We start from the raw sequence: 27709 nt of genomic DNA on the forward strand, positions 1-27709 counted from the left end.
AGTCCACAACGCTGACTTAGTCATCTGGTATACTAAATATAAAAAATATATTCAATGAGTTATTCATGATCTGCCGATGAAGGGGAAAGAATTCCAACACAGATGTGAAGAAAGCCAACTTTTGAAGTTGTAATGTTCCTTTATTGTACTCAAAGCTGACTGTGCGATGTCCAATGGTAATTATTTTTTATTTTTAAGTCTTGTCTTTGTCTCAAACTGATCTCATTTTGTGGGGGGGGGGGGGGGGGGGGACAGGTAAGTGTTGAGTTCATAAAATTCTACCATGTGCCAAGTTCATAAAAAAAGATGTATTAAGTTTGAAAAAATGTTTCATATATATCTGAGACAGAGCAGGGGTGAGAGGCTTACATCAAGGGCATGCACAGTAAATAACTTCTTCGACAATAAAGGAGAAAGATGATGGAATCAAACATTTGTTATTTTCAGGATTCTTTCTTCCTTGCTGTGGTTAGAAATAGCTTCCAGAATGAGTATTGGCAATCCTAAAACACAAATACTCTAGCTGGCATGCACTTTCTTCTGCCTCACTTCAACTACAAGATATTAAACGATCAAGATGGCTTCATTTTCCTTCCCTCTTTGTCTCCGTCATTTCTCTGGGAATTAAGGTCTCCCGCTAGAATTACAATGCTTTTAACATGGCGGGATATCTAAATGCTGCACCAGCTTACCTGCTGAGAGAAATTTGAGAAGTGGGAAATTTATGACCTGGCCCCTTCTCCTATAGGAGGACTCCCCCATTGATACAATCCAGTTAAAACCCCCGCCCACTGAATGACTCAACCGCTTCACCTTTTTCCACATTTATCCTTTCCCTTTTCCTTACTTCACTGTCTTCTCTTCTTTTCTCTGTTTTGTTTTGTTCACACTCCACTGGAGGCTGTTGTCTCCCGGGTTGTAAACTCCTAAAACTAAGTGAACAGAGATTTATTCTTTGAAAAAACAGATATATTGCATAATGCTCCTGTCTGAAGAGATTGCCCATCAAATGCTCTGAAGAGAAAATATCTAATACAGTTGTCAACCCTCACATACATCTCAGATACAAAGCAGGGAGATCTTGCCTCTGTCTCATCGCCCCGTGCTGAACCCTCAGACTTGCAAACCTTCATGACTCTGCATGTTGTGCGTATACTTGTACCTATTTTTTACCCTTTCCTGGATATGTTTTTCTCTGTTTGTTAACTACTCCATGGATCTAGTTGAATTAAAAACAGCGAAATGTTGAACTTCCCACTCAATGCAGTGTAATAGTATGACCTCATACTTAGATCTCTGGATTTTTGTGGATTAACAGCGTCTCAACCAGGCGGTCTGGCTCTCATTTGTCCTACTTAGCTAAACATTAAAGGCTGATTTTTACTTTACTTTCAATTTTACTTTTCGACTTTGTTAGCACCCTTATTCTCTTAAATGTGCACCTGAGGTGCGGTCTCTGGTGTATGTCTTTACTTTTCTTGAGTCTTTAGATTACTTGTTTTATCACATTGTGTCTCGGCCTATGTGGTGTTTGGATTGGATCTTTGAGTTATGGTTGTTCCTCCAGCTGATGTCTGAGTTGGGGGCCAAAAAGACAGAATAACAGACCGTCAGACTGCTGAGGATTTAGGATCCTCTGCTGATACCCCCCCAACAAAAATTTACCAATTCCTGTTCAGGTCGGGGGTTTTAAAGGCACGGTAACACCAGCCAAGGCAATATTTGAGATGAAAGTTCACCAAAGTTTAGATCAATGCAAATGTATAGATGGGAATTTGCTTCGCCACTGGAAGCAAGTGTTTTTTCGCTCCTTTGCTCGCATAGAATGGAAGTGAACGGGAGGCGAATGTTCATTTTGCACGAGTGACCGTATCTTAACACCCCCCCGAAGTTTAAAATATATCAATTTATTGCTAGTTTATTTTACTTGAGTCTTGACATTTAACCACAAAGCATGAGTATAGCATCAGTCCGGCCATCTTGCATGAATAAAACTCCAGACTTTTTTTTTTTTTTTTGCGTTGTTTTATACACTATGTAATAATCACAGATCACAGTTCTGGCCATACATTCACCCATCCATCCCTCTGCCTGTGGCCAGCGCTATACAGTTCCATACTGTGCTCTGCTTCTTCGATGCCTTGGCAGCAAATTAAGTTAAAGCCTGCATGGAAAAAAGAAGCCCTTAAATGTTGCCATATGCAGGATTGCATGGGAACTTCCTGAGGAACACATGTTGTTCTGGGTCTCTTGGAGAGGTGTTGAGTCTGTAGAGTGAGACGTAGTATGGTGGACCACTCAACATAAAACAGCAATTCATGATGGAGCATAATATTTTGTACAAATGTCATATTTAAGACCTGTCAATTGTAAACCGGTCAGCGGTTGTTCGATACAATGTGACATGTTACATGGGGCGATCAGCTCCAACTAAATGTTTTAAGTGTCAAAGTGCTGACATATTTGGACTTGACATTTTGTGTGGAATATATGTCCTTTTTCCACCCCGTCACAGACCAACTCCTTTGTTGACACATTCTTAATTTTCACAGTTTGCAAAACTTAATCTACAATCACCAGGACATTTCATGGCTGAAAAAACTAAATGGAGATTTGAGCAATATTTCCTTTCATGGGAATCCAATCCACCATTGCTGTGATGATTGGTCTCTTTAAATAGAAAATATTATGTTAGATTGACCCTTGTATTTCACTAAAGTAGAGTTGGCAATACCTTTAAACTGATTCCCTGCCTTCAGTCAAATCAGATCTTTAAAACTTCCTTTCCACACCTGTTTTTGCTTTGTATCTTAAAACAACAACCGGGTGAATCCTGTCCTGAGCATTATGATGATAAAATGAACCAATACATAAAAGTCATAAAAGTAATGTAACCGTGTGTGTGTGTGTGTGTGTGATGGTGTTGCCTTTACAGGATTACTGGGTCTCTCTGGTCTTCAAGCGTCTGGTTGGTCCAAGGGTTTTGGCTGTGCGGGTGGCTGGACTGCAGAGGAAGCCGCAGCCAGGACGAGTCATACGAGACAAGCTACGTATCTACGCCCACTGTACTAGCTACTACAAGTACGTGCTGCAGCTTACCCACCTTGGATTAGTTGGTAACCTGCACTTAAACACAGCAATAGTGTACGTTATGATGATACACTGTGATTTTCATCTCTTTTTTTTGACAAAGCACACATCCCCTCAGTCGTTTAGTGATGTGTAGCAATACTTGAATCTCCTTGAAGATTTAGATGGAATACAGACTGCTGCGGATTTAACTTTTTCTACTCCCTGCGTCCTTTAAGGCTTAAGGCTCAGTGTCTGGTGGGGACGAACAAAATCCCCAGCCGGCCCATTTGGCTTCCCATAAATAAGCAGACCACAGACACCCGCTCTTTCACAGCTCAGAGCCTATAAAACTTAACGGGTATCACTTATCAGGTGTGTGGGTTCTGTCTCCCTTCCGTCAAAGAGACGCTGAAAGGTGTACGAGGCCTTTATCCCATCTCGGATTGGCTGGAGGGGGGTATGCGAGGGGGAGGGACAATAAGGCGGTCTGTGCCGAGAGGAGATAAAGAGTGCCACCATGACCTGTTCAAGGTTATCATTTAACCCAGTGGCTGTCAGCACCAGGCTAGATTTACGGCCTTATTCTAGACAGGGCTCGTTTACAGGTGGAGCATCTCTTAGAAAAACAGTGGAGTGCTGCACAGATAGATGGTTGATAACTGGGCAGGAGTTGCATAACCAACACACACATGAGGCCTGATGACATGCATGCAAATATTTTAAATACTTTTCAACAAGTCGCTTGGGAGGAAAGAGATGCCCATGCCATGTGGTGCAGCTCAGCTCCACTCAACACGCCAATCAGCCATGGACTCATATGATCAGACAGCAAAGCACTAAAGCGGTCCATCTTAAATCCAAAGTTTCAGTTGCCATTATTTCTGCCACTTTGTGGTTTTACACAGTCAGCCCTTAAGTGGACGAACCATTGTAGTCTTAGTGGTTTGACCGTACTGGGTTAGACAGCAAAGACTGTAAATGTGCTCAGCCAGTCAGTGGTTTTGGAAAGTCTTTACAGATTTGATATTTGACTTTCACTGCCCTTTTACCCCCTTTTAGTGGTTTGCATGGTCATTTTTTTTTTTCACTTTCCAGCAACGCTCTAAACATCAAACAGCATCAACACATGTTTATGTTCCCAGTTTGGATCTCTAAGAACCTCATCATTTAAAAGGCCTGAGAGGTCGTTATCTCTCCCTCCATCTAACCATCTGATCTATCCAGGTTTCTCAGAAACAAGGCTGCAAGAGTTTAACACAGAGCCTGACACACAGCGTTCCCATCAACAGTACCCTACTTTATTTCTCTCTGTAAATATATTGGCATGCAGGGTTGATGAAAAAAATGGCTCACCCCGAACCCAAAAGAATTAAGATAAACATCCAACCAAAAACCAAGATTGCTTTGTAGATGTGAGATTTTGGAGGTGGTAACTGGGAGAGATGTCTACCAGCCCTGACCCTGAACACTAAGGCCGACATGTGGTATTCACTACATCTGTGTTGTCTTTGTCCTCATATCTGGGCCCTTATTAGATTTTATCATGTTTGTCTTATCTGTCCCGCTTAGTTATTTACCTCTGGCCAAGTATCACTATCAAGTTGTGTCCCCAGTGCTTTGCTCTCAGGAGAGGGACTCAGTCACTGTTGTCTGTGTAACTCAAGAAGTGTTGCTCGTCGCATTCATCTGACCCCTGGGCTACACAGCGACAGGTTTTAATATTGGACACTGTACAAGAGAAGCAGATTTTTGCAGCAGATAGCCTTTACGGGGATGATAAAGGCTTTTAAAATGAAATGTGGTTTATTGTGGTTCATACTAAATATGGATAATAACTCGCTGCTGAATGGAATTCCATTCTCGAGCATGCTTTATCTTACTTTATTATTGTTCTGCAAGCCTTTTGATCCAGATTAGATCAAGGAGTTTCGCTTTGATCCTCTTACTATATGTGATAAAACATATCAAAGGCGTTCTTTTCTTTGTAGTCATCTTTAATTATAGAGAATTATATCCAACATGGAAATGTAATTTATAATGAATCCCCATTAGCAGATGTGAAGAAGAGCCTTTCTCCTTTCGGATTGTCTTTTCTTAACGTAAAGTAAGATTAATGTGATTTTCATCATTTTCTTTACAACACCAGTCATAACTATGTGCGAGGGTCCATAACAATCTACATCATCAACCTGCATCGGTCGCGAAAGAAAATCAAGTTGGCCGGGACGTTACGGAACTATACCGTCCATCAGTACCTGCTGCAACCCTACGGCACCGACGGACTCAGAGCCAGGTCAGCGTCTCTCTTTCTCTCTCGAATCTGAAACCCGCGGCTGAAGTAGTTTTCAGAAACAAATTATTTTTGCAAATGTGTGAAAGGCGTTGAGATGATGAACAGGGTAATACGAATTTCATAAACAACTTTATGGGTCTTTAATTATTTAAATTTTTTCCCATTTTTAACTGGCACGTAAAACGCTGCATGGACTTCATTTTCAGACAACCGTGGTTGTTGGACTGAGCTATATAATTCACACTGAGTCGGCATGTTGTTTGAATCCACAATCAAATATACGCTTACATGCAATAACTTCTTCCTGTCGATATAGATTGTAGATAGCTTCAGACAACATAAAGAATAATACAAAAAAAGCAACTAAAGAATAAAGCCTGTTCCAATTTCAATGGAGAACCATTGAAGGTTCACTATTAATTCAAACTGTCACGATGTATTGCACTGCTTTCCTGAAACTGAAACTTGCAAACAGTTTTATTTTTTATTTTTTATTTTGTCAATGTGGCATAGACAAAAGTGTAACGAAATATACGGACACATGACGTATGAAACAGAAACTATAATTTGAATATGGTGCAGATTTTTAGTTGTTTTCGTGAGTGGGATTGAAAGTGTTTGCTTGCATGTATTGAGTGTGAAGTGTAAGTGCCAACTTTTAAACTCCTTCACAGAGATCCAATGTGTTAACACCCCTTTGTTTGAATGTGTTTGTATAGCCTGCGACGGATGTTTTATCAATGGATTTTTCATTTCCTTTCATATTTAAACTCATAATTCTGTTTTATAGTTTTTACGATGAGATATTACACTTCATGTATCAAGGTAATACAAGTCGTATTGCCTTAAAACATCCCTTAAAATGAAAAGTTCATGCTTTCAGTCTCTTCCTCTCTCATTTAAACCTCTGGCCTGTTTTTCTGAGTCAGACTTGAGCCTCAAATCCTGCAATAACAGTGTGTGTGTGTGCGTAGGTGTGTGTGTGTGTGTGTTATACGATGCCGACATACGGCCTTAATGGCGGCTCAGGCATGATCCTTCAATAACAACATAATGGCGGAGGATGTTTTAGGTGTTAGAACAGGATTACAAGGCAATTAATAGAAAAGAAAGCGAACGATGGGCCTTTTTCAGGCCTTAAGTGCTTTCCTTTACCACAGGCAGCGCAGACTAGACTTTTATGAAGAATTTAGCCAGATGTCTATAAATTTGTCTGAGAAGTAGGACTTTATAACGCTGGCCAAGTATTCAGTTCCATGCATGTTCAAGGAAAGCTTTGAGCAACTTTGATTTATAACTTCTTCATATTGAGCACAATTTTATTTGATATTTTATTGAATTTGAGGTTCACGTAAAAACATCCAGACCATTGGCCTCAATCCTTATACTATTGTGAACTTTACTGTATAACAATGTAATAAAAATATGGTTACTAATAACAGCAGCACTTTAAAGGTGAAAGGTTGTGTGTTGGTAATGCAATGCAAATACAGTTTAAGGAGATAATTTCTCTTCAGAGCATGATTTATGATGTGTTATATTTAACAATAAAAAAGGCCCTTTCTTCTCTGTTATGCAGGAAGTTTCATGAAATATTCCTGCTGGATTTTTAAAGTCTTATTAATTATTGTATAATCTTTGTGTGTTAATTACCCCATATTTGACCCATAATCCATTTGTTAAAAGTGCACCTTAACATACAACTGTGACATGTTATAGCTCCTCTTCAATAATATTTCATAATCGATTTCATATTTTTTTATATTCTAATTTATGTTAAAAGAGTTCAAAGGAAAAAAATATTTTTAGCTGTTTAACACAATTTTCTTTACTTCAACTTTTCTTGTTGAATATACAGTATTATAGCAACTTGTATGTGTCTCACGCAATGGGGATTTTAAGGAAGATAAGAAATTAGATTGTATTGAAATAAACATTTTAACAATTTGTTTTTAAAAACTGTATTTCCAACATTCTCATTAGTACTGTAAACGTTGTTGTAGCTCTATAGCTCTTACAGCAAAGAGTGTAGTCGTGAATGTTGTAGAAGTAGAATATTTTCTCAGCTTGAAGTCTTTCAAATGTACTATTTCAGTGCAGCTGACTCAGAACATTCACTCTGCAGATTCCACTCATTTGCAATTTTGTAACAACAGCGCCTTCAAGTGTACATTTGACAGAATCAAAACCCCGAAAGACTGAAGCTGCATTTTGTTGATGAGGTGAAAAACGTTATTAATGGACACATCTTTATTTGACCTTTATTTGTGTCAGAAGGCAGGTGAAGAAAATGTTATCTCACTTAACTAATGCGGTCTGTATTTCCGTTTTTCAGATATGTCCAGCTGAACGGGGAGCAGCTGCTCATGGTGGACAATGAGACATTCCCAGAGTTGAAGCCTAAGACATTGAGGGCTGGACGGACGATAGCCATGCCTCCCTTGACCATAGGCTTTTACGTCATCAAAAACATTAACGCATACGCCTGCCGAAGATAGCACTGACCCACAAACCGTCTTTTACCCAAAGCTTAAAAACTGTGTGGCTCTTCCTTTTTTTTCCACCTCTCTGGGAAAACACAGGAGGTCAGAATACCACGTTGTTAGGGTTTTTGTGTCTTGCTCAAGGACACTTCAGTAGAGTGTACACTTGGCTTGATTACAGTACAGTCCTTTAGTTCAGCAACAACCTCTTCCACCATTATTTCAATGGTAATATTTCAATTCCAAATAAACCCGGACTTTTCCTTGTTGTCTTCTCTGCTCCGACAAAGAAAGAATTGCCCAAAACACATCAAAAGGGCTGCACTGAACACTTTTCAATTATTTTCACCAGCAACTCCTCATATGCCACGAGACTTGTATGGACAGTGATTGTTTTGTGGTTTTGAACCTGGAGTTTATCTCTGTGTCTGCCAAGAATTTTCTTTTCTTCTAATCTTTCACTGACCAACTGAGAGAAAACTCATAACAGCATACACACGTCAACTTCACTTTGAGTTGATCATTTCCACAAAGAGAAAGATGCCATGGTGTGTGTGTAAGGCCATTCCTGGACAAGCTAAGTGCTCTGGGTGAGTGTGTGTGTGTGTGCATGCGTTTTATTGATAAAGCTACTGATGTGTCTCTCCAGTCTGTTTTGCCTCTGACAGTATACGTATCTTCCCTTTCCATATCAAGTGGCTTCAAGGGAAGATCTGTTCCTTTTAAAGGCTGTATGTTGTGTGTATCATTGCTTTTCTGCTGCAGGTTTCTCGTGTTGTGTAGCAGCGATGCATAGCTGAAGAACAGTGTGAACCCATCCACAACACCTGGCCTCAAATGCAGTCTGCATCCAGACAAAATCTGGGTTTTGCTTTCATTTAAAAAATTCAAAAATACCAGTTTCTCTCACTATCTTCAGTGTGATCTCACGTTTTATAATCCTCTTATGCTGCTAGGGTTTTTTTGTACTAAATATACATTATATATTTTACATAATTTTGTACAGATTTACTGTCATATATTATTAGATCATGTATTGTACATAAAGAGAGTGTTGAAAATAAGTGATTTAAGCTTGATATGTTTACTTACACACAGTACACATCTAATTTATACTTTGCTTTGTCTTCATATTTCTGTTATAAAAGTCTCTGTTATGTTAGTGGTACTAATGCCCCAACTCTAAAGAAAAATCTAAAATATTTTGTCATGAATAATTGTATGATTGATGGGACTGACATATTTCTTTTTGCAAGAAAAGGAGTTATAAGATGGTTTATGATTCACAACCTATGTTTCACATTTATTAAAGTTTAATTTCATAATATTTTATCATCTAATATATAGATTGGCTTCTTATTTTCAAGACTAAAACCAAAGAGTGAGTAAAGAGGTCATTGTGTTCTCTGTATTGACATGAATTAGAATAATGATAACGTGTCTACACTCTTACACGGGGGAACATAAGCGGGAGCAGGTTCCGTACCCGAACATGTTAAATTGAAAGAATATTTGTTCATAGTTGATGTAGAGGTGTTCATATTTCTTTTTGAGAGCATTATTTGAATATGTGAAGTGTGCCTGTATATTATTTTTTCTTAAAAAAAAGTTTAGATTGATAATAAACGCCTACAAATACCTAGAAAGTTGTATTTGTTTTGTATAAGCTTCACTCACTGTCAAATTCACCATGACACAATTTGCACTAAAACAAGAAATGCATCAGATTTTGAACAACATTAAACTCTGTTTGTAGACTCACTAGTTGCATACATGAGACAGCTTCGTCCCATCGTGTGAATTAACATTGAGCAATGACTCTTCAGTGGTTCTAGGGATATAACAGAAGCACATGGTCTCAAGGAATAGAAACAAAGAGATGAGAGGCTATGATATATGCCCACGGAGCACAAAGAAAAGCAGATATGCCCTCCGACAGAAAGAAACCAATAATATAAACTGCCACATTCAAGCAAGCAGCATCCTTACACTCTTACAGACATGCACAAACTGTTACACTCTGAGGCCCCAGATGTAGAAACAGCTGGAGCGGGTCTTTGTAGTGGGAAGAGTGCTGTCTTGTCCCTGCATGAGACAGCTGCTGATGGGAAACATGAAGCCAGGATGGGGCTAAACCTCCAGACCTCAGCTTTGGCCCAGACAGACTGAACCTGGGCCAAAGCTGGCTCAGTGTCTGCTGATGCACAGACAACTGGGATCTGCTTGGTAGGGTCATGTCAAAGGGAGATGGATGATCTTGTGTGCACTTTGACTCAAATGTTTGATCAGTTTCTCCCAGACGAGCACGGTAGTAAAGACTGCACTGTACTGATTTATATCGACAGCAATACAAAAGGCTTGAACTGGACTGAAGTTTCATGACAGTGAGTCATTAACACTGGCGGCCCATCAAGAGCCATGATCCAAAGCATGCACCTTTAATTATGTTTTGTTTTGTTTCGTTAAGTTCCATTCATGGGAAAATGGGCTTTGAGCTTTTATGTATTCAGCAGAAACGTTTGGCCTCAGAAATGAACGACAGGAACAGTCTCATGCTCACTCGCATGCGGTTCATTTCAAACAGGCCAACATTGTTGACACATAAGAATCCAACTAGACTCGTTAACGCCTGGTCCATTTCAGCGAGGGTCTCAAGAGAAGAGAAAAATATTATTCATCATACCACGAAGCACATATGTGTGTTCACATTTAGGTGAATGTGTAAACATGCTTTATTTTTAAAGCACATTCAAACCTGGAAAAACAGAGTGAGCAGAAGTGCTAATGTACAGAGAGAGCAGGAATTGGGCTGCACTTTCTCAAGAAAATTGCTTGAAATCGGTTGTCAGTGTTTGTTTAAAGTGCTCTTAGATCAGTCACATGTTTGATACGTACAGGAAAATGTAACCGTGTGCCAGGGCAACACATGATCTTAATAATTACTTTGAAACGATAGCTTACTGGAATAAAAAGTATGTTTGTTGAGTAAATTGAGTACTTGACCTGTAAGTAATAACTGACCAAAGCAATATCGAGCTATGAGGCCTTATAGTGACATTCAGGATTGTAGCCAATCCGTAGAAACGGTTTGGTTTGGCACACTTCATATACCCCTCTACCTTTAGTCCGACTGCGCCGTATCTGGCCACTTCTGCGTGACAGTGCCTCTTTAGTGGCGGTAACTGTTACCCAGGCCTGCCTAACACTGTTTACACTCGGTGATCCATTTTGAGACATGCAAGGCCCCCTTCCCATGTTAACATACACTGAGGATTTCATGATGTTTACTCTGTATATACAGGAGTCAGCTTAAATAAGACTTCCATGAACGCTGGATCCCCAGAAAACCGATGGACTGGATTAGACTTTGGCCCACAACGTAGAACTCTCTTGGCATTTTGGACCATTTTGACCCAAGCAAGGTAAATAAAACATAAATATTTATGTTACTATGAGGTTCTTTGCTGCGCTCAGAAGCCAAACATACAATCTGTGCTGAATATTGTGATACAACACAGATTTGTTGTAGCCATCAAAACATTCTCTGAGAAACAGCCTAGTGTTTTGGTGAGTGTATATCTGTGTATATGCAGCATATATGTAATGTATGTCTGAGAATGTATTATCTCCCCTATATAATGTGTTTTTTGTTACCCATAGTAGTGTGTTAGTCTTTGCTTTGCAGGTCCATGTATATGTTTTGGAAAGCCTTAAGCAATCAATTCATAACTTCTCCCTTTGATAATAATTGTATTTTATGTTCCAAGTTCATGTAAATAAAAATAATCCAGGCCAACAAGCATCAATCTTTGTATTTTTGTGATCTTTATGTCTCTTGTTCCTCTGTGTGTAAAAAGTAAATAAAATCAGTAATGGTGTGTTCAGATGTTGCTGTGTTTCGTGTTCACACACATTTTGCTCGTGGATTCGTTTATTAGGCCTACTTTTCTTAGAGATTTGCCCAACATGGTCAAATCTCAATCACCTCCATTAAACTGCATTCCACAAATACCAAAGTGTCTCAACAGCGCAGCCTCTCAGTCATGCGCCGCACTTTAGGCACCAGCACGTGACTTGTTCCTGCGTCGCTGATCACCAGGCTCCTCGAGGAAGGCAACCCATTGAGGAGAAAGTTCACATTTACTACAAGCTCTTAACCCAGAAGCAGTCTTACAACGTCCCCATAGCGTGATATCGCTGTTTTCAGATCAGCGCACACTTCCTGCTGCTGGTGTCACATGACCCAGCGAAGTGTGTTGTGGGAGGAAGCGAGGAAAGAGTCCACGAGCTGAGGAGAGCTGCCGTTTTGGGCAACAGAGACACTGGACTGAGATGCTGGGACCACCCGTCGCAGAAAACACAGAGTGAGTCGTGACATGAAGTGTAACAGTCTTTGTTTTGTACGTGGGACAGTCGGCGAGCATCGAGGAAGTTCAAAGTCTGGTAAGGGGAAGTAACGGAGGGCTCCAGGTAAAACACGGGATGTAGTTTACGGATCGGAACAGCTTCAGATAATAAAAGGCATCAGCTGAAATAAACCCTGTGACCTACATACAGGCCCATACAGGCAGTGGTGTAGGAGGTATTATTCATATCCTTTACTGAAGTAAAAGTACTAATACTGTAAACATACTACAGTCAAAATAATGAAAATGTCACCTAAAGTAAAAGTAGCCCTATGTAAGTATATTCAGGAAAATACACAAGTATTACATGTACTATAACTCAATGCAGAAACATGTCCTATTATATATGTTATATCATTGATTGTCATTATTCATGTATTAATCTACAGTAAAAGCAGGATTTTACTGTAGATTTTGTATCAGACTGCAATTAATGACTATTTTCATCATGGATTAATCTGCTGATTATTTTCTTCAACAACCAAGTGTTTACTTGGTTTATGAAAAATACTGAAAAGAGTCCAAAGTGACACATTCCCCCAAATGCTTGTTTGGTCCAACCAATTGTACAAAATTCAAAATGATTCAAAATGATTAAAAGGATAAACAAAGAATCAGCACATTTGTGATGCTGGAACCGTGAAATGCTTTTCCATGAAAAACGTCTTTCAGAATAGTTTCCAATACATTTTTGTGTTGATCGACTTCAGCTGTTGTATATACTGTTTGGTAGTTTAATTTATAAGAACATATATTTCTTAAGCTCTTTATATGCACAAATCTTAATTTCTAAAGTAACTACAACTTCCAGATAAATGTAGTGAAGTACAATATTTCACTCTGAAATATAGTGGAGTAGAAAGTACCTCAAAATTGAATGCACTTGAGTAAATATACTGAGTTACATTCCACCATCTGCAAATAGCTACACATGTAATTGAGGGAAAATCTGTAAATGTATGAATTTGTACCTTTTATGTCATGTCTGACTTCACATGTACAGTCCATATGAGATACAGCAGATATCAGGTTATCAGTACTGGGTTCGTTTCAAAACAATTTCACAACACGCACACTCACGGCACATTAACATGATGGTCAGCACTGCAGGCTGTGTGCACAACTTTGATGATGGTTGGCAAAATGAAGGAAGTGTTGCAATAGCATGTGTTATGCCTTCATATGACGGTCAGACCAGAAAGATTTCACAGTGGTATTTCCTAACGATCATTGTTTAATTAAACACCTTTTGTGATTTTGTTTTGTGAGGTAAGTACGAGTCCAAATGTAGTCCACTACCTTACAAGGAGTTGTTAAAAATGAAACAAAAGGTACTCTGTACTAAATGGAAAAGATTGTGAGTTGAGTGTATTAGCGATTAGTCTTTGAGGGTTTTAAAAAAATATTTGGAGTAAGCTGATTTCAGAGAGCAAAACGTTTACAAAGCTCAGTCACCAACATTTCATCAAATGAATGCTGATATCACCAGCTCTCCAAAGATGACCTCGTGCCTCACAGTCACAACGCTTACAAATCATTCAAAAAACTCGTTGGTGAACGTACAGTGGACTCTTATATGTGCGTTGACTGACAGCCTCCTGGAATCCCTTACAGTTGGCATGTTTGCCACTGACCTTACTCCCACCAGAGGTTGTCATTGATAAAACATCAGCTCTTAGATACTGTTTATTTTAGGTCAAAGAGCAATGGAGTGTGGATAAAAAGTTTCTCCTTTTCTTTCAGTTTCTCCAGTGGCTACAGTATTATAAATACTGTTCCAGACTCTGTTTTATATCTTTTGCTTCTGTACTTTTGACCTTTTTCTTTACAGCATAATGCTCGCGGAGAGGTTTGAGTGAATCGCACAGCGAAGCAGGACTGGAGTGAATCTGTGGTCCAGATGAAGTGCTTGCTGATAGCCAGTGAGAGCGCCGAGGTCCTCTTCCACTGGACTGACCCAGAATTTCAGCAGAATGTCCAGGAGCGATATGGGGCGTCTCAAGAGGACGGCCAGGGGGTAAAGAGGAAGAAGATAAACACATACTGTGTGTACGCCTTGTTAACTGACTTCCTGTAGCTGTTTGAATCTCTCTTTACCTTTTTTATTCTTTCCCTTTTCTTTAATGCGATGGTCAGCTTCCAGCCTTCGAGGACAGCATCAGCACTCTGTTTGCTCCCATTATCATCTCCTGCAGCACCATGGTGGACAGGCTGGGTGACAGCTACACCTCCTTCACCACAGAAAACAACCATATCTACGTCCTACACCAGGTAGCGCCTGACTTCCTCAGCAATAATTCTTTCACCCCTGCACAAATCACCAGACTATTTTATCCACCCGTAAGCATTAAAAACACACAAAGGATGCGATTTTGTGACTTTTGATCTTGTTCTGAAATGCCGTCATGTGTAAAGAAGATTTCTTTATTCTTGAACTTTGCCTTAGCAACAGCACCGCGACCTCGATAAAGTGCAGGCCGCTCTTACAGTGAAGCGGCATGTTTGTCATGCGAGTCTTGTTGAGGAATCAAACTGGGCTTTGTCCTCCTGCAGCGCATGAGCACTTTGCTTCTGGTCCATTCAGCCTTTGAGGTCTTTCTCATGCAAATGTTTATTCCCCTAGAGCAGTGATTTTCAACCTTTTTTGAGCCGCGGCACACTTTTTACATTTACAAAATCCTGGGGCACACCACCAACCAAAATGACACAAAAAGACACTAACACAGTACATATAATACATATAGTTAATAATATAGTTTCTAAATGTATTTGTACTCACTTAGTGTGAAACCTGGGCCTGTTTCGATGAACACAACATGGATATCCTGGCAGGAATGGTAGAAAGACACACACAAAGCTCTTCCTCAACAGCTCTCAGTCTCTCTCTGTTTTTAGTTTTTATCGCTGTCAAGCTTGGGAAGCTCAGCTCACACAGATATGTGGTTGAAAACGGGAGCAATGTCAAAATAGCTTTGTTGGCCAGAATGGGGAACTCCTTGGCAACAGCTAACCAAAAACTGTCCAAAGGAAGATCAGCAAAGTTTAGCTTTAAACCATGATCTTGTTTCAGTTCAATGAGTTCCTCTTGCTCCTTTAAAGTCATGTCCTTTCCAGCAACGGATGCTGAGCTGTATGGGTCCCTAACCCAGTCAAGGCATTCTGTGAAGGCTGAAGAGAAATAAAATGACAACTTCTCCTCCAGAGTTTTCAAATGTTTGCCAATCACCTCGCACATTGCAGCAGTGTTGCCATCCTGTGAGTGGGAACATCTCAAGGTTGCCACGCTGCACATGTTGTTGCCAGAGCTGCACCTTTAAACGGAATCCTTTGATGCGCCCGACCATGGCTGCGGCTCCATCAGTGTAGACACCTGTGCAGTTTTCCCACGTAAGCCCGCTTTTGTCACGATATTCCGACGTGACCCGAAATATTTCATCTCCTGTTGATTTTTCTGGCAGTGCCTTGCAAAATAGGAAGTTTTCTCTAATGGCTTCTCCATCCACAAAACGCACGTTGGCCAAGAGCTGACAATGTCCACTAATATCCGTCGACTCATCAAGTTGCAAGGCAAATTTCTTACTGATGCGCATCTTTTCCAAAACAACAGTTTCTATGTCCGCAGACATGTCATCAATACGTCTGGCAATTGTGTTATCTGAGAGAGGCACTTTAGCGATCTCTTTGGCCGCGTCAGGGCCGAGCATCTCATTCACAATGGCTTTACAAGCTGGCAGTATTAATGTTTCTGCCACGGTGTGGGACTTTTTTGTTTTAGCTACGAGTTCAGCAACAAGGTAGCTAGCTTTGAGGGCTCTCTCGTTTACCTTCGTGGTTTTTCTCAAAACAGTTGCCTGTTTCTCATTGTTTGTACGTAAGCGTACAAAATAGTCCATCGACTTGTTTTGAACGGAAGGCTGTTTCGTTTGGAGATGGCGTTTAAGCTTGCTTGGCACCATGGCGCTATTGGATAGCTTCTCACCACACACCAAGCACAGCGGACTCGGTGCCGTTGCATCCCCGGTGAACGTAAATCCAAATGAAAGATAGCTTTCGCTGTATTGCCTCGAGCTCACCGTCTTGTCTTTTTTCTTTTGTCGACCACTCATACTTGGGCCTTCATCTGGGTCAGAATTTTGTCCAGGGCCCTGTTCGGCATTTGCATTTTCCCTTCTCAAAAACTTCTCCATCACTGTTACCTTTTTTTTTTTTTTTTTTCATCACTGTCACTTGCTCGTCTTGCTTTGATCCCAAACTGTCACTGTCACGTGTCGCGCAGCACTAACTCTATTGTCTTTACAGGTATTTAAATCCCTCTGCTGCCACCCACTGCCATAGAAGAGTATTACATTATCTGCGACACTTTATTACAGCACAGACACCCGACAATGGTTAATTAGGTGATATTAGAAAATTTCCCACGGCACACCTGACGATCTCTCGCGGCACACTAGTGTGCCGCGGCACACCGGTTGAAAATCACTGCCCTAGAGGACAGTTTCCTACAATCATCTAGTCCGCTCCCCTTTCACAAATATACAATTCTATCCAGTTTTAGCCATGTTTTACACTACATATTTAGATCCTGGTTGTTTTAATACATCTGTTTTAAACTCGGCATACGATGCATCGATGGCTTAGTTTGTTCCTCGCTGTAGTAAAGCCGGCGTGAAGCTTGCGTGCCAGAAAATGACGTAATTACGGCCGGCGCGTTGGGCAAGTGGTTGTTGCGCTTGGTCGTGCATAACACTTGACTGATTTCTTTACAGGGCTTGTACAAACGCAATAAAGTAGTCCATGAATATGAGATATGAGTTAACCGATGCATACAATCCCTCCTCGTCTTTGTGGAGGTTGGTCACCAATGACCCTCTCCTCAGATGACCACTCCCTCAACATCCTGATACTACTGGACCTCAGTGCAGCCTTTGAAACCATCAACCACGCATCCTCCTCTCCCGTCTTGATTCCTCCCTCCATATTATTAACCTGTGATGCTAGTTCTTTTTGTTCTTTTACTGTTATAATGTCATCTCTCTGCCTTGTTTATATTTCTTTTATTGTTTCTGTTTTTACCATGTAAAGTGCCTTTGAGTACCTTTTTCAAAGCACTACACAACTAAAATGTATTACTATTATCATCTTTACTTCATCATTTTCTATTTTATTCAAGGCAAGCTGATGAGGTCATTTTGTGTCCTCCCCAGTTCGACGAGTGTCTCTACATTGCTGTGAATGGAGACGGCGAGGAGGGAGAAGGTGATCTGAGGAGAAAGATCTACGTGATGAAAAAGATGCTCGAGGTCCTGTTTGGCATGGTCACCCTCAGCAGTAACCTCCTCAGGAGAGAGTGAGACATTCTGTGCATTCCCCCTTGATACCGGGCCGTTTTAACAAGGCATGCGGTTGATATATGAACTGTGTTTGTCACCAGACTGCGTCCTCAGGACACGGAGCAAAGAGCGAGACTGTGGAAGTTCCTCCAGAGCCTGCTGGAGACCTACAGCCACCTCCGGGAGAACGACCAGAGCTTCTTAGTGGAGGTGCAGTGCTTCGCTACTTTATACAGCAGGAAAAGTCTTGCCGTTTATTCTTTTGAGTGTTCTGTTTTTCTCAGCAGATTATATACAGCAAGATAATACTAGAATGCACAGCTTTACAGCCGAGTGCACGCTCCTGCTGTCTTGATACCGCTTCAAGCTAATATCACTGGAGTCCTGTATGCAATAAAGCAAAGCCAGAGACCTTATTGAGCTGTCAGTGTTATGATGATGCACACCTATTATTATTATTATTATTATTTAGATGAGTCTGTGATGATATATTTCATTATTAGTCATATTTGTAGTCTTTTTTTTTCCCCCTCAGGGATATATTTGGGTCTTTGGGTCATCAACCATACAGCTTTTGTACATTGGTAAACATTTATCTTTTTGGTTTGTTTTTTGAGTGGCATTATTTATTCGTGACGCCCTGACTATCTTGTGTGCATTGCTCCGGCAGATTTAGGATGTGGAAACGTTAACCACTCGATGGGAGGAATGGGCAGAAAGGCCAGTTTATTTGGGGTTTATATTATTTTGTCGGCTCCCTGTACCTCCTTTTTTTTTCTATTCCTTTTATTTATTTTTTTACAAATCATGTGTGTGTTGAAGTGTCTGCGGTACAATCTTTCATCTTGTGTGTTTGGGTAAGAATGACAAGCTCATGGTTTGTGTCTCTAAGGCTGTCTACTCAGCTATACAGTGAACCAGTTATAACTTGACATTTAAGTTGTTATCCGAGAAATGTAGACCTGGTCCTATTACATCTAATCTTTAATTCTCAAAGTAACAAAAAACCACTTGACTCACCAGCTATCCTTCAGTCCTCTTTCTCATTAGAGTAAAAGGTCATTTTGTGGTCTCTACTATTTGAAAAGCCAGTTTGTACATGTTGTGGCAGCCGGAGGGGCAACCCCAGAGGGGTAGTGATAGAGGGACGATATTGCCGGACATGGAGGCGGAGCCCCCATGTCAGGGAAGGGAAAAGAGCGCCAAACCACCATCAGCCCAACAAGCAACACCTGAGGAGGAGAGACGAGGGAGCGACCACACCCTATCAGAGGAGGAGGAGGGGACTACAAAAGGGCCCAGGCAACAGGAAACCGGGAGAGAGTAGGAGTAGAGGAGGAAGCAGAAGAAGCAGAAGAAGTAGCTAATCAGAGAAACCCTTGGAGAAGACTGCCTTACCCCTGGATCACCCTGGAACGTCTGACTACCCGCCCGGCTCACGACCCCTGCCTGTACGACTACCCTGCTCCTGCCCGCGCCCTGGACCGTCTGAGGAATACCCGTTGTGCACCGACCCGTGGAATTGGACCCCGACCCTCCCTCTGGAAAGCGGACATTGTGTTCTTGAGTGTCTATCCTACCTCTTTCCCCTCTCTACCTTCAGTAAAAACCTCACTTGAACCGTTTATCTGCCGACTGGTTGTGTTTATTGGTCAGTGTTGTCGTGAAACCCCCTGTCCACCCCGGGGGCTGTCACAATGTTTAAAGGGCAAATACATCACTTTCAATGCTCAGGCTACGATGTATGCAATGGTTAACGTCGTCATTATCACCCTCGCTCTCGTGTCGTCTCCTCCCGCTCTCAGGCGGTGGAGAGGCTGATTCACCCCACGCTGTGTGAGCAGTGCATCGAGTTCCTGGAGCGCCGTTTAGTTCAGCAGCTTAACAGCAGTGTAGAGCGGGCAGGAGAGGAGGTGATGCACGCCTTCATCCTGGTCCACACCAAGCTGCTCGCATTCTACTCCAGGTACAGATGTGTCCATAAACCCTTAACATGTCTTCCACAACTTGCAATGTCTTATTGATAACTTCTAAGACCGTGAAGAGGCTTCATTTTAGTTCATTCGAATAAGATGTCTTTTATAAAAGACGCCGTCTCTTTGCTCTGCCGCTCCTTCTAGCCGCAATGCGAGCACCCTCTCCACCTCAGACCTCCTGGCCCTCATCATCATGGCACAGAATATGTATCCTAGCAACACAGACCAGGATGATCCAAATCCCGAGGTAGACGATGCAGACGGCCGCTCACACGGTAACAACACAACATGTTGGTCACCTGGTTTCTGATTGTTCATTGTTTGTCTGTGGAGGATGTTGAGAGTACATCCGGCTCTGGTCCTGAAAGCTTTTACACGCCGGAGCCCTCCCCTACAGACAGAGACTCAAGCAGTTCAGGTGGGTTGTGTAGAAGAGCCCGTGTGTTCATATTTAGTCTATTATTTCTCATTTCACAATATAACAACAGCAGTATGTTGTATGTTCATGTTTGTGTGTCAGGAGACAAGCCAGTGAGAGGAAGTACACCCGTGTTTGAGTTTGTGGACCCAGACGTCCAGGTGAGAATGTTTATTGCTGAGACTTACGGTAATCCGGGTTCAACGCAAAATAAACACAATGAGACCTGTCGACTTATTGAAATTATAATGTCTTCAGATGGCAGAGGACAGCTTGCAAACTCTAGAGGTTCCTCCGCCCGACCCTTCGACCCCTCGCAGAGTCTTCTTAGAGGTCTCGCTCAAAGATGGGCTGTATCCCATGATGCCTCACTCCATGTACTGTCTGCCTCTGTGGCCGGGCATCACACTTGTGCTGCTAACAAAGGTTTGTGGACACCAACACACTTCCATGTATGTACGACTGTCATGTGGACACAATTAGCTTACTGTCGTCACGTCTGCAGTGTTCACAGTATACACACACGTTTTTGCTCCCTTGTTGAACTACTGAAGCATCACTTTTTTTTCTTTTTTTTTTACGCCGTCAGATTCCCACCAGTGCAGTGGCCATGTCAGTCTACACCTTTTTGGAGGCCTTTGCCAAACTGGAGAAGCGTTTAAGTGAAGGCCAAGAAGGATCTGCTGCTACTAGAGGCCAGCGGACGATCCATGAAGTCCGCAGCAAACTTGATAAATTCATCAAAGCCCTCGGGCCGAGTGAGATACAGGTGTGTGTTTGTATGTGTACCGGCATTTTGTGCATCATACAAAACATGTCCTGCAAAGGTTTTACATTTCACCAATACATGCTTACCTTCCTTTTTAAATAACACCCTAAAATAATTCCTTCACAAGAACTATCTTAACTTTAAAATGTGTTTTTTTCTATCACAGTCTGTCAACTGAACTTATCTGTCTACCTTCCTTCAACCCTCCTTTGTTATTATAGCATTCATACAAACCATGAAACGGTTTATAGTTCCTGTATGTGCTGAAAAAAACGACACTTAACGTTGTACGAACTGTGCCTCTTTTCTCTTGACGCACACTGAATACCGGCCGAAAGATTTGTTTTCTGAATTTGAATACAAAGTGAACTTTTGTTTGAAGATTTGTTTTGTTACCACCATCTTAACTTGAATAAATCAACTGAAGAGCCAATAAAAGCACCTAATAGAAAAGGTTACCGTAGGCAAAATAGTCAGGACCTGGCATATTATTATAACGGGATTTAATCATGAATATATATATGTGTGTGTGTGTGTATATATATTTGGTTTATGGAGCTGCACAAATACAATCTGCTTTTGTTCCTTTGTTTTCTATCCAGTCTGGGCAGTTACAAAAGGACTGGACAGAGTTCAAGAACTTGGCCTTCACCAGAGGAGGACTTGGGTTCAGCAGACAGTAAGTCTTCTGCCGCCCTCTGCTGGCTGAAATGCTTCATAGCAAAGCAGTTTGGTGATGATATGAATGAATACGTTCATGTGTTTGTGTTAGTCTCATTCCATCGTGTAAGAAGATGAAGACTCAGCTGTGTGGCGTATACAGACAGTGTTTCCTCCTCGAGTCTCGACAAAGTGACATTCCACAACGTCTCTCCCCCGGTCTGCAGGAGCGAGCCCAGACCATGGTGCAGTGTGTATCAGTCAGCCGAACATCTCTTTGCACTATAATTAGTTATAATGTGAACTAATTCGTGACATTTTCAAATTTCAATCCATTGAGAACTTTTGGAACAAGTTTTTCGTGCACACATAACTGCAAGACAGTCCACAACAGCAGCCTTGGTTGTTCATGTCGGTATCTTCTTTCTCTCTTTGTCTTGTTCTTTCACTGTCTTTCTGTTCCACTCGTTTTCTCTCACCTTCTCTGTCTCCCAGAGAGAAACTGATGGACTGGAAGGACTTCCTGTTGGTGAAAAGCAGGAGAAATATCACCATGGTGTCATATCCTGTCAGCAAAATAATCCCGCTCCCTTGTTGTGTGTAAATACTTTTCCATGCATTTTTTTTTTTACAACATGCAAACGCCTAGAAATCTCTTTGAAATGTATTGATCTTGACCCAGCTGATCTCACTTACCTGGAGGATTTCCCAGGCCTCATCCATTTTATCTGCGTGGACCGCTCCACCGGCCAAATGATTGCGCCATCGCTCAACTTGACGGAACGCAACACATCTGAGCTCGGGAAGGGACCTTTGGCTCGGTTCATCAAAAGCAAGGTCAAGCATACACGCCAGAAACTGTTCGTGTAATCGAGTCATTTAAGTCTCATTTTAGTCTGTTCCTGCTTTCAGTGCAAAGAAACAGCGATATTTAATTATTAATCTCAATAAATGATTTAATTTGACTGGCTAGGTTACAACATATTGCCATTTTCATCTGTAAAAAAACAAATCTTTGCCAATAGTTAAATGACAAAATAGATGCCACTCTTACAATCTTAGCTTAGCTTAGCTTAGCATAGCATAAAGACTGAAATCAGGGGGAAACAGTTGCCAGGAAGTTACTGCTCACGGCAAATGAATAGTCCGGCACATAACCTCTCTATTTTGTCATTTTTACACTTTATTTTTTTTTTAAACCGATTTAACCAGAACATATAACATGTTTATAAGTGAGCTTGCCAGTCTTTGTGCTACGCTAAGCTAAAACATTCTCTAGCTTCATATTTACCATACAGTTAAAAGAGAAGTATCTGCAACGAAGCAAATAAGCATATTTCCCCCCAAAAATATGAACTATTCTGTTAAATTGTTTACTGCTTCAACAGTTATGCTCATTTTTGTCTTAAATGAATTTCTCCTTACTCATCAATCCTAAAGCTGTGGAGCCTGGTCAACACAACACGGCGTTATCTCCAGAAGGGTTACTCTACGGTAACTTTGCGCGACGGAGACTTCTACTTCTGCTACTTCCTCTGGTTTGAAAATGAATCCGTACGTTACTGGAATGTCACGCTTTAGTATTCAGTAATAACACAAAAATGAATTAAGCACCCTGGAATACTGTAAACGTAAAAGATACAGCATCGTATAAGTTGTAAATCTGATCAATCAGGGCTTCAAGTTGGAGGCAGGAGACATACCCATCCTTCCTGATGACTCTGCTCCCATTGGGATGCTTGCCTGGGACTACTACAGGTAAACAGCGAATGCCAAAAATAGATGTGATTAATCCAAACAAGAGTGCTGCTGACTATAGAAAGGAATGTGTCCTGCAGGAAGCTGCTGAGGTACTACAGCAAGAATCACCAGGGCGAGGTGGTGAAGTGTTACGAGCTGCTGACAGTTCACCTGGGGGTCATCCCCGCTGAGATCATCCTCCAGCACTGCAGGCAGCTGGCAAGCAAGCTGTGGGAGCCTTCACGCAATCCACTGCTGTAGACGCAGCCACACACTTGAACTGAGTCACGGTGAAGCCAAGGTACTCGATCGTTGTTTGGCAAACAACTGTTTACGCTCTATAGATATATGGTGTCCAGCTTGTGTTTCACGTTTCCACCTTTTTAATGGTGTGTAAGGTTATTTAGCCTCTGATAGATTCACCTAACGTTGTTCATTAAAACACAGTCAAACACCAACATGCACTGTTTTGTGTGAAGTCCATTTAGAATATCTTGATTTTTGTAATATATTTTTGAATTCTCACTTCTGACCTGTTTTCTATTTATTAGTAACACTTAAAAAAAATGTTGTGTTCACTTTTTTAAAAACTGCAGTTGATCAATTTTTATGAATACAGATACTGTATCCATTGCCTTTACTACTGCTAGTGTCTTAACATGTATGAATGGAGCATGCAATAGGTATTATTGTATGTCTCAAATAATTTAGATTGTTCTGTGCAGACAATAAATATCAGTACTCTCGTATTCATTTGTTTATTGAGTCATTGTAAACACAATTGTAATAGCACTATTTGAACCATTGAACCATCACATTATTTTTACAAATCGGCCAAGTCAGTCGCTGATCATGTTCCCATGTGTGATGACACAATTATTCATCCATATGACCATTACTATATGCAATAAATTCATTGAATTTACTAGATATGCTAGGTTAAGTCTTACCAATCATGAGCTTGTCTAACCTTTAATTTGCTCACTCTTCAGTCAACCCGGGAGACTGAGTATTTTCAAAGGTCAGTTCACACTTTGTAGGATTCGTCCAGCGGGGCACCGTTATGGAGGACAGGCTCCCAGTGAGAGGAAGGAGTGCATGTCAGGTTCAGTACATTATCACCCTCTGCTGACTCACAGAGCTCCTGTGAGGTCTGTCACAGCTCCTGCAGCCACCAGGTCCCTCAAGAAGAGTTTCTCAGCGTTGACGTCGTGCACCACCTGGATGATGACAATAGAAATGAGCCAAAGTTAAAATCAAAACATGAGACTTGAGAGCCTTAAAAAATGCACATCACTGTTTAGTCATCTAAATTTACTTGAGCCTTGATTGCGTCCATGCGTATGGTCTCATAGTAGTGAAGCCTGGCCCATGGGTGCTGCATGTCGTAGCCAAAACCTGCCAGGCTCACCTGGTCACACAGCTGCAAAGCCATCACCAACGCACTGACGCCCAGTGTTGGCACCATCCACTTGAAGAGGACAAATGATCTATTTGTTCAACCAGTATGATATGGTTCTATAGGAAAAGCCCTTTATAAAGGGCAGTGGGTTATACAATGAACATGTTATCCTCTTGAAGGGGAGGTTGTGTTTGCTCATCTTTCACTCCCTTTATTATAGGTTTACAGCAAAGTCAACACATGTCTGAGCAAGGAATATACTATATTATTCAGGACCGGTTAGGCTACTCAGAAGGGCTATTGTTCTAGATTTACTTTTAAATTTTTTTTATTGGTATGCAGTATTGTATGAAAGCATGAAAAACATGTTAGAACTCACGTTTCCCTGTTTCAGAGCATATTTCTGGAGGACTTGTCCTGTTTTGTGAATAATCTCTGGGTGGAGGATCCTGAAGTGCTCTGGTCTCAGTGGAATATCATCCACCACCTCCCTCCAGAACCATATTTTGGACCAAAAGCTCTACACAGGAGATGTAGAGCGTGTGAGGCAGTGAGTGTGATGATGATGTGATATTGGTGTTGCTGCATGAGTTGCTGTGACACATTAGTGGCTTATGTAATATGCTGTATGTGTGTGCAATGGTTCCGGTGATGTATTGGCTTACCAGAGGCTGTTTGGTGATGACAGAAGTGAGCCAGTCCAGGTCCAGGCTCTTAAAGACCACCAGAGCAACCATGGTGGTGTTTTTGTACTCGTTTGCGGAGCGAGGTGCTGCCTCTGGGTAAATCAGGCGGATGGTGGTGCGAGAACCAGCGTCTTTCTCATAGCCAGACACTGGAGCATTATTCAGCCTGGTAACAGAGTTGAAAATGTACGTATGAAATGGAGTTTGTTCTGTTGATGCGGCGTATTTTCATCAAGCTTTTCCCCTAACCTTAGTAAACTAGTAAGATATCCTTCCACCTGTCTGTCTAACGGTGGTGCACAAACCTGATAATGATGTCATACTGATCTATATGGGATCCAAGATGGCTCCCGTGTAGAACCCCTCCACTGCCCACCACCACACATCGCCTGCAGTTGCCTTCCCTCTTCAGCGATGGAGGCAGGCCAAGCTGAGGCAGAGATGCAAGAGCAAGGGCCAGATGCTCCTCACTGCCCTGGAGCCCCAGAGGAGGGGACAGATCCCAGGGCACAGACCTTTCCTGCTGCACAAACACAGGGATGTCTAGGAGGCCTGCAGAACACGACAAGGGCTTGAGGTGGTTCAAGCACCAGCGAGGCTGACAGGGGCCTGAAAGTAGGGAGGCTGACTGATTTAGTAAGACCTGAAGAGAGGCGCAAAAATAGAGTGAGATTAGGTAAGAGTAAAGAAATGATCTAAACTGATCGCTAAGATGTGCCTCCATACCAAATCTTCAGGATGTTGGTTGTCGTCTCTGAGAGCTGCCACTTTATCCAAGGGGAGATATGCAGGAATTAGAATAGCCGAGTAGCATCCAATGAGCAGCACCAGACTGAAGGCAAGGTTTTCTCTCCTATACAATGGAGAGATAAAAAAAAACAACAGCTGTATAGCATTAATCCACAGGTACACAGAATAAATAGAGTGCCTGCAGAGATGTACCTGCCAAGGAAAGATTCCCTGGAGTCAGTCTTTGCAATCACTTGCTGCCAGTGAAAGAGAGGCGTTGGTGTTGCAGCCTCAGGCAGGAGTGGAGAGCCGTCGTCCGGGGCCTCTACACTCAAGTGATTCAGCGTCACCATGGCACCTTCACCTGAAACACACACATCCTTCAACTGGCAGTAGTGATTATTACCAAAATCCTTTATAACAAAACTGCCATGCACAAATATTGCTTCTCTCTAGAGCAGGGGTCTCAAACTCATTTTCACTCCGGGCCACATCAGCATCATGGTCGCCCACAAAGGGCCGGTTGTAAATGTCACTACTCGTAACATATTGTTAAATAACTCTCTGCATTCACAGTTTAAAGTAGTCTTCAATGTACTCACAATACATTTCCATGTTAAATGTACAGTAACCAGCCAAAGAGCTGCTTCTATGACTGTTTAAGTATCTCATCATTTTGATTTTCAATCTCATCATTTTGACTTTCAATCTCATACTTTTGACTTTCAATCTCAGAATTTTGACTTTCTATCATAGTTATGACTTTCTATCTCATAACTTCGACTTTCTATCTCAGAATTTCGACGATGGGGATATTTTTATTATCAAGTCTAACTTTTAAAAAAAAGAAAAGTTTTTACCTTTATTTTCTTTTTTTTGCTGTCGGATTCGCGGGCCACATAAAATGACGTAGCGGCCCGGGAGTTTGAGACCCCTGCTCTATAGTAAAGAAAAACATTCTTAATAAAAACATAAAAGTATTTTGCCGATCTCGGAGAGTAACCATGTTACCTATTTCACTATCAAATGTAAACAAACACTATGTTTGAATTGTGTCCACACACTAAAACATCAAGAGGATCATCAATTGAGTAATGTGAACAGTATAACTCACAGCCAGCCTGGTAGAGATGTAAAGCGGATGGTTAACTGTCAGCTCCCCATTGCTCCATGAAGGGAAAAGCAGTGTCCTGTGCAGCTAAAATGGCTGCTGCTGCTTCCTACTCCACTGAACTCTGCCTCCCTCAAGAACACGTTAACCATTAACATGGCACTCTGTCACACTCTGGCAGGAATGCCTGTAAATAAGCATGTGTGGGGCCAATTATCCCATCCGATAGAAATCTGCATGTAAATGTCAGCAAGAAAAAGGGGGAGTGTCCGGAAAACCAATTCATTGGAAAGGAAAAATTGATAAAGAAGCACTGGATGACCCCTTCCAGGTTTGATGCTTTCTCTTTAGTGTGTGTGTGTGTTCAGTTTGATGTTAAATGTTTGGAAAAAATACCAAAGTCGAGGTTGGCCAGTGATTGATTGTTGGTGTGCTTTCAAACTGATATTTACAAGGCATCACTTGGCAGTAATGAAACCTTTATAAATAACATAATGTGTTTATGAGGGTTGTACTCATGTGACGAGAGGTACACACTGTTGCAACAACAGGAGTGAGTAAAACCAGGAGCTTGTGGAATGAATGTACCCTCAGCTCATGCCAGAGAGGGAAAGAGAGGGAGATTGTAATGCTG

General features: G+C 41.5%; 3 protein-coding genes across 3 annotated transcripts in view; 2 read left to right on the forward strand and 1 right to left on the reverse strand.

Moving 5' to 3' along the window:
• Positions 1 to 9470, forward strand: part of hpse2 (heparanase 2) — a 49334-nt gene extending 39864 nt beyond the window's left edge. The window contains exons 10-12 of the mRNA XM_079279931.1: positions 2936 to 3081; positions 5219 to 5365; positions 7701 to 9470. Coding sequence (XP_079136057.1) covers positions 2936 to 3081; positions 5219 to 5365; positions 7701 to 7863 — 456 coding nt within the window. The 3' untranslated portion in view covers positions 7864 to 9470. The remainder of the gene's footprint in view (positions 1 to 2935; positions 3082 to 5218; positions 5366 to 7700) is intronic.
• Positions 9471 to 12040: 2570 nt separating this feature from the next.
• hps1 (HPS1 biogenesis of lysosomal organelles complex 3 subunit 1) lies at positions 12041 to 23866 on the forward strand. Its single transcript, XM_079280955.1, has 18 exons — positions 12041 to 12212; positions 14086 to 14271; positions 14391 to 14525; positions 17459 to 17601; positions 17686 to 17794; positions 19390 to 19550; positions 19705 to 19807; positions 19894 to 19978; positions 20081 to 20139; positions 20237 to 20404; positions 20568 to 20747; positions 21350 to 21426; positions 21520 to 21657; positions 21903 to 21967; positions 22099 to 22244; positions 22848 to 22961; positions 23083 to 23165; positions 23246 to 23866. Exons 2-18 carry the CDS (start codon positions 14155 to 14157, stop codon positions 23406 to 23408), a joined length of 2046 nt encoding a protein of 681 aa, XP_079137081.1. The 5' UTR covers positions 12041 to 12212; positions 14086 to 14154; the 3' UTR covers positions 23409 to 23866.
• Positions 23867 to 24190: 324 nt separating this feature from the next.
• On the reverse strand, positions 24191 to 27147 carry st3gal7 (ST3 beta-galactoside alpha-2,3-sialyltransferase 7). The gene is made up of 8 exons (XM_079279853.1): positions 27079 to 27147; positions 26178 to 26328; positions 25962 to 26088; positions 25541 to 25878; positions 25215 to 25401; positions 24929 to 25069; positions 24466 to 24618; positions 24191 to 24367 (listed from the first exon to the last, which is right to left on the reverse strand). The coding sequence occupies exons 2-8, from the start codon at positions 26315 to 26317 to the stop codon at positions 24281 to 24283; spliced, it is 1173 nt and encodes a 390-aa protein (XP_079135979.1). The 5' UTR covers positions 26318 to 26328; positions 27079 to 27147; the 3' UTR covers positions 24191 to 24280.
• Between the last annotated feature and the right edge of the window lie 562 nt (positions 27148 to 27709).

Source organism: Melanostigma gelatinosum (assembly GCF_949748355.1).
Source record: "Melanostigma gelatinosum genome assembly, chromosome: 12".
NCBI classification, from domain to species: domain Eukaryota; kingdom Metazoa; phylum Chordata; class Actinopteri; order Perciformes; family Zoarcidae; genus Melanostigma; species Melanostigma gelatinosum.

Bases quoted from the DNA above. Each gene is read 5' to 3' on its own strand.
- hps1 (XM_079280955.1), top strand. From the start codon at position 14,155: ATGAAGTGCTTGCTGATAGCCAGTGAGAGCGCCGAGGTCCTCTTCCAC. The intron at 19,808-19,893 runs GTAGACGATGCA...TTGTCTGTGGAG, and splicing joins AGGATGATCCAAATCCCGAG to GATGTTGAGAGTACATCCGG. The intron at 21,658-21,902 runs GTGTGTATCAGT...TCTGTCTCCCAG, and splicing joins CGAGCCCAGACCATGGTGCA to AGAGAAACTGATGGACTGGA.
- st3gal7 (XM_079279853.1), bottom strand. From the start codon at position 26,317: ATGGTGACGCTGAATCACTTGAGTGTAGAGGCCCCGGACGACGGCTCT. The intron at 25,879-25,961 runs GTATGGAGGCAC...GCCTCTCTTCAG, and splicing joins ACCAACATCCTGAAGATTTG to GTCTTACTAAATCAGTCAGC. The intron at 25,070-25,214 runs GTAAGCCAATAC...TCTCCTGTGTAG, and splicing joins TCATCACCAAACAGCCTCTG to AGCTTTTGGTCCAAAATATG.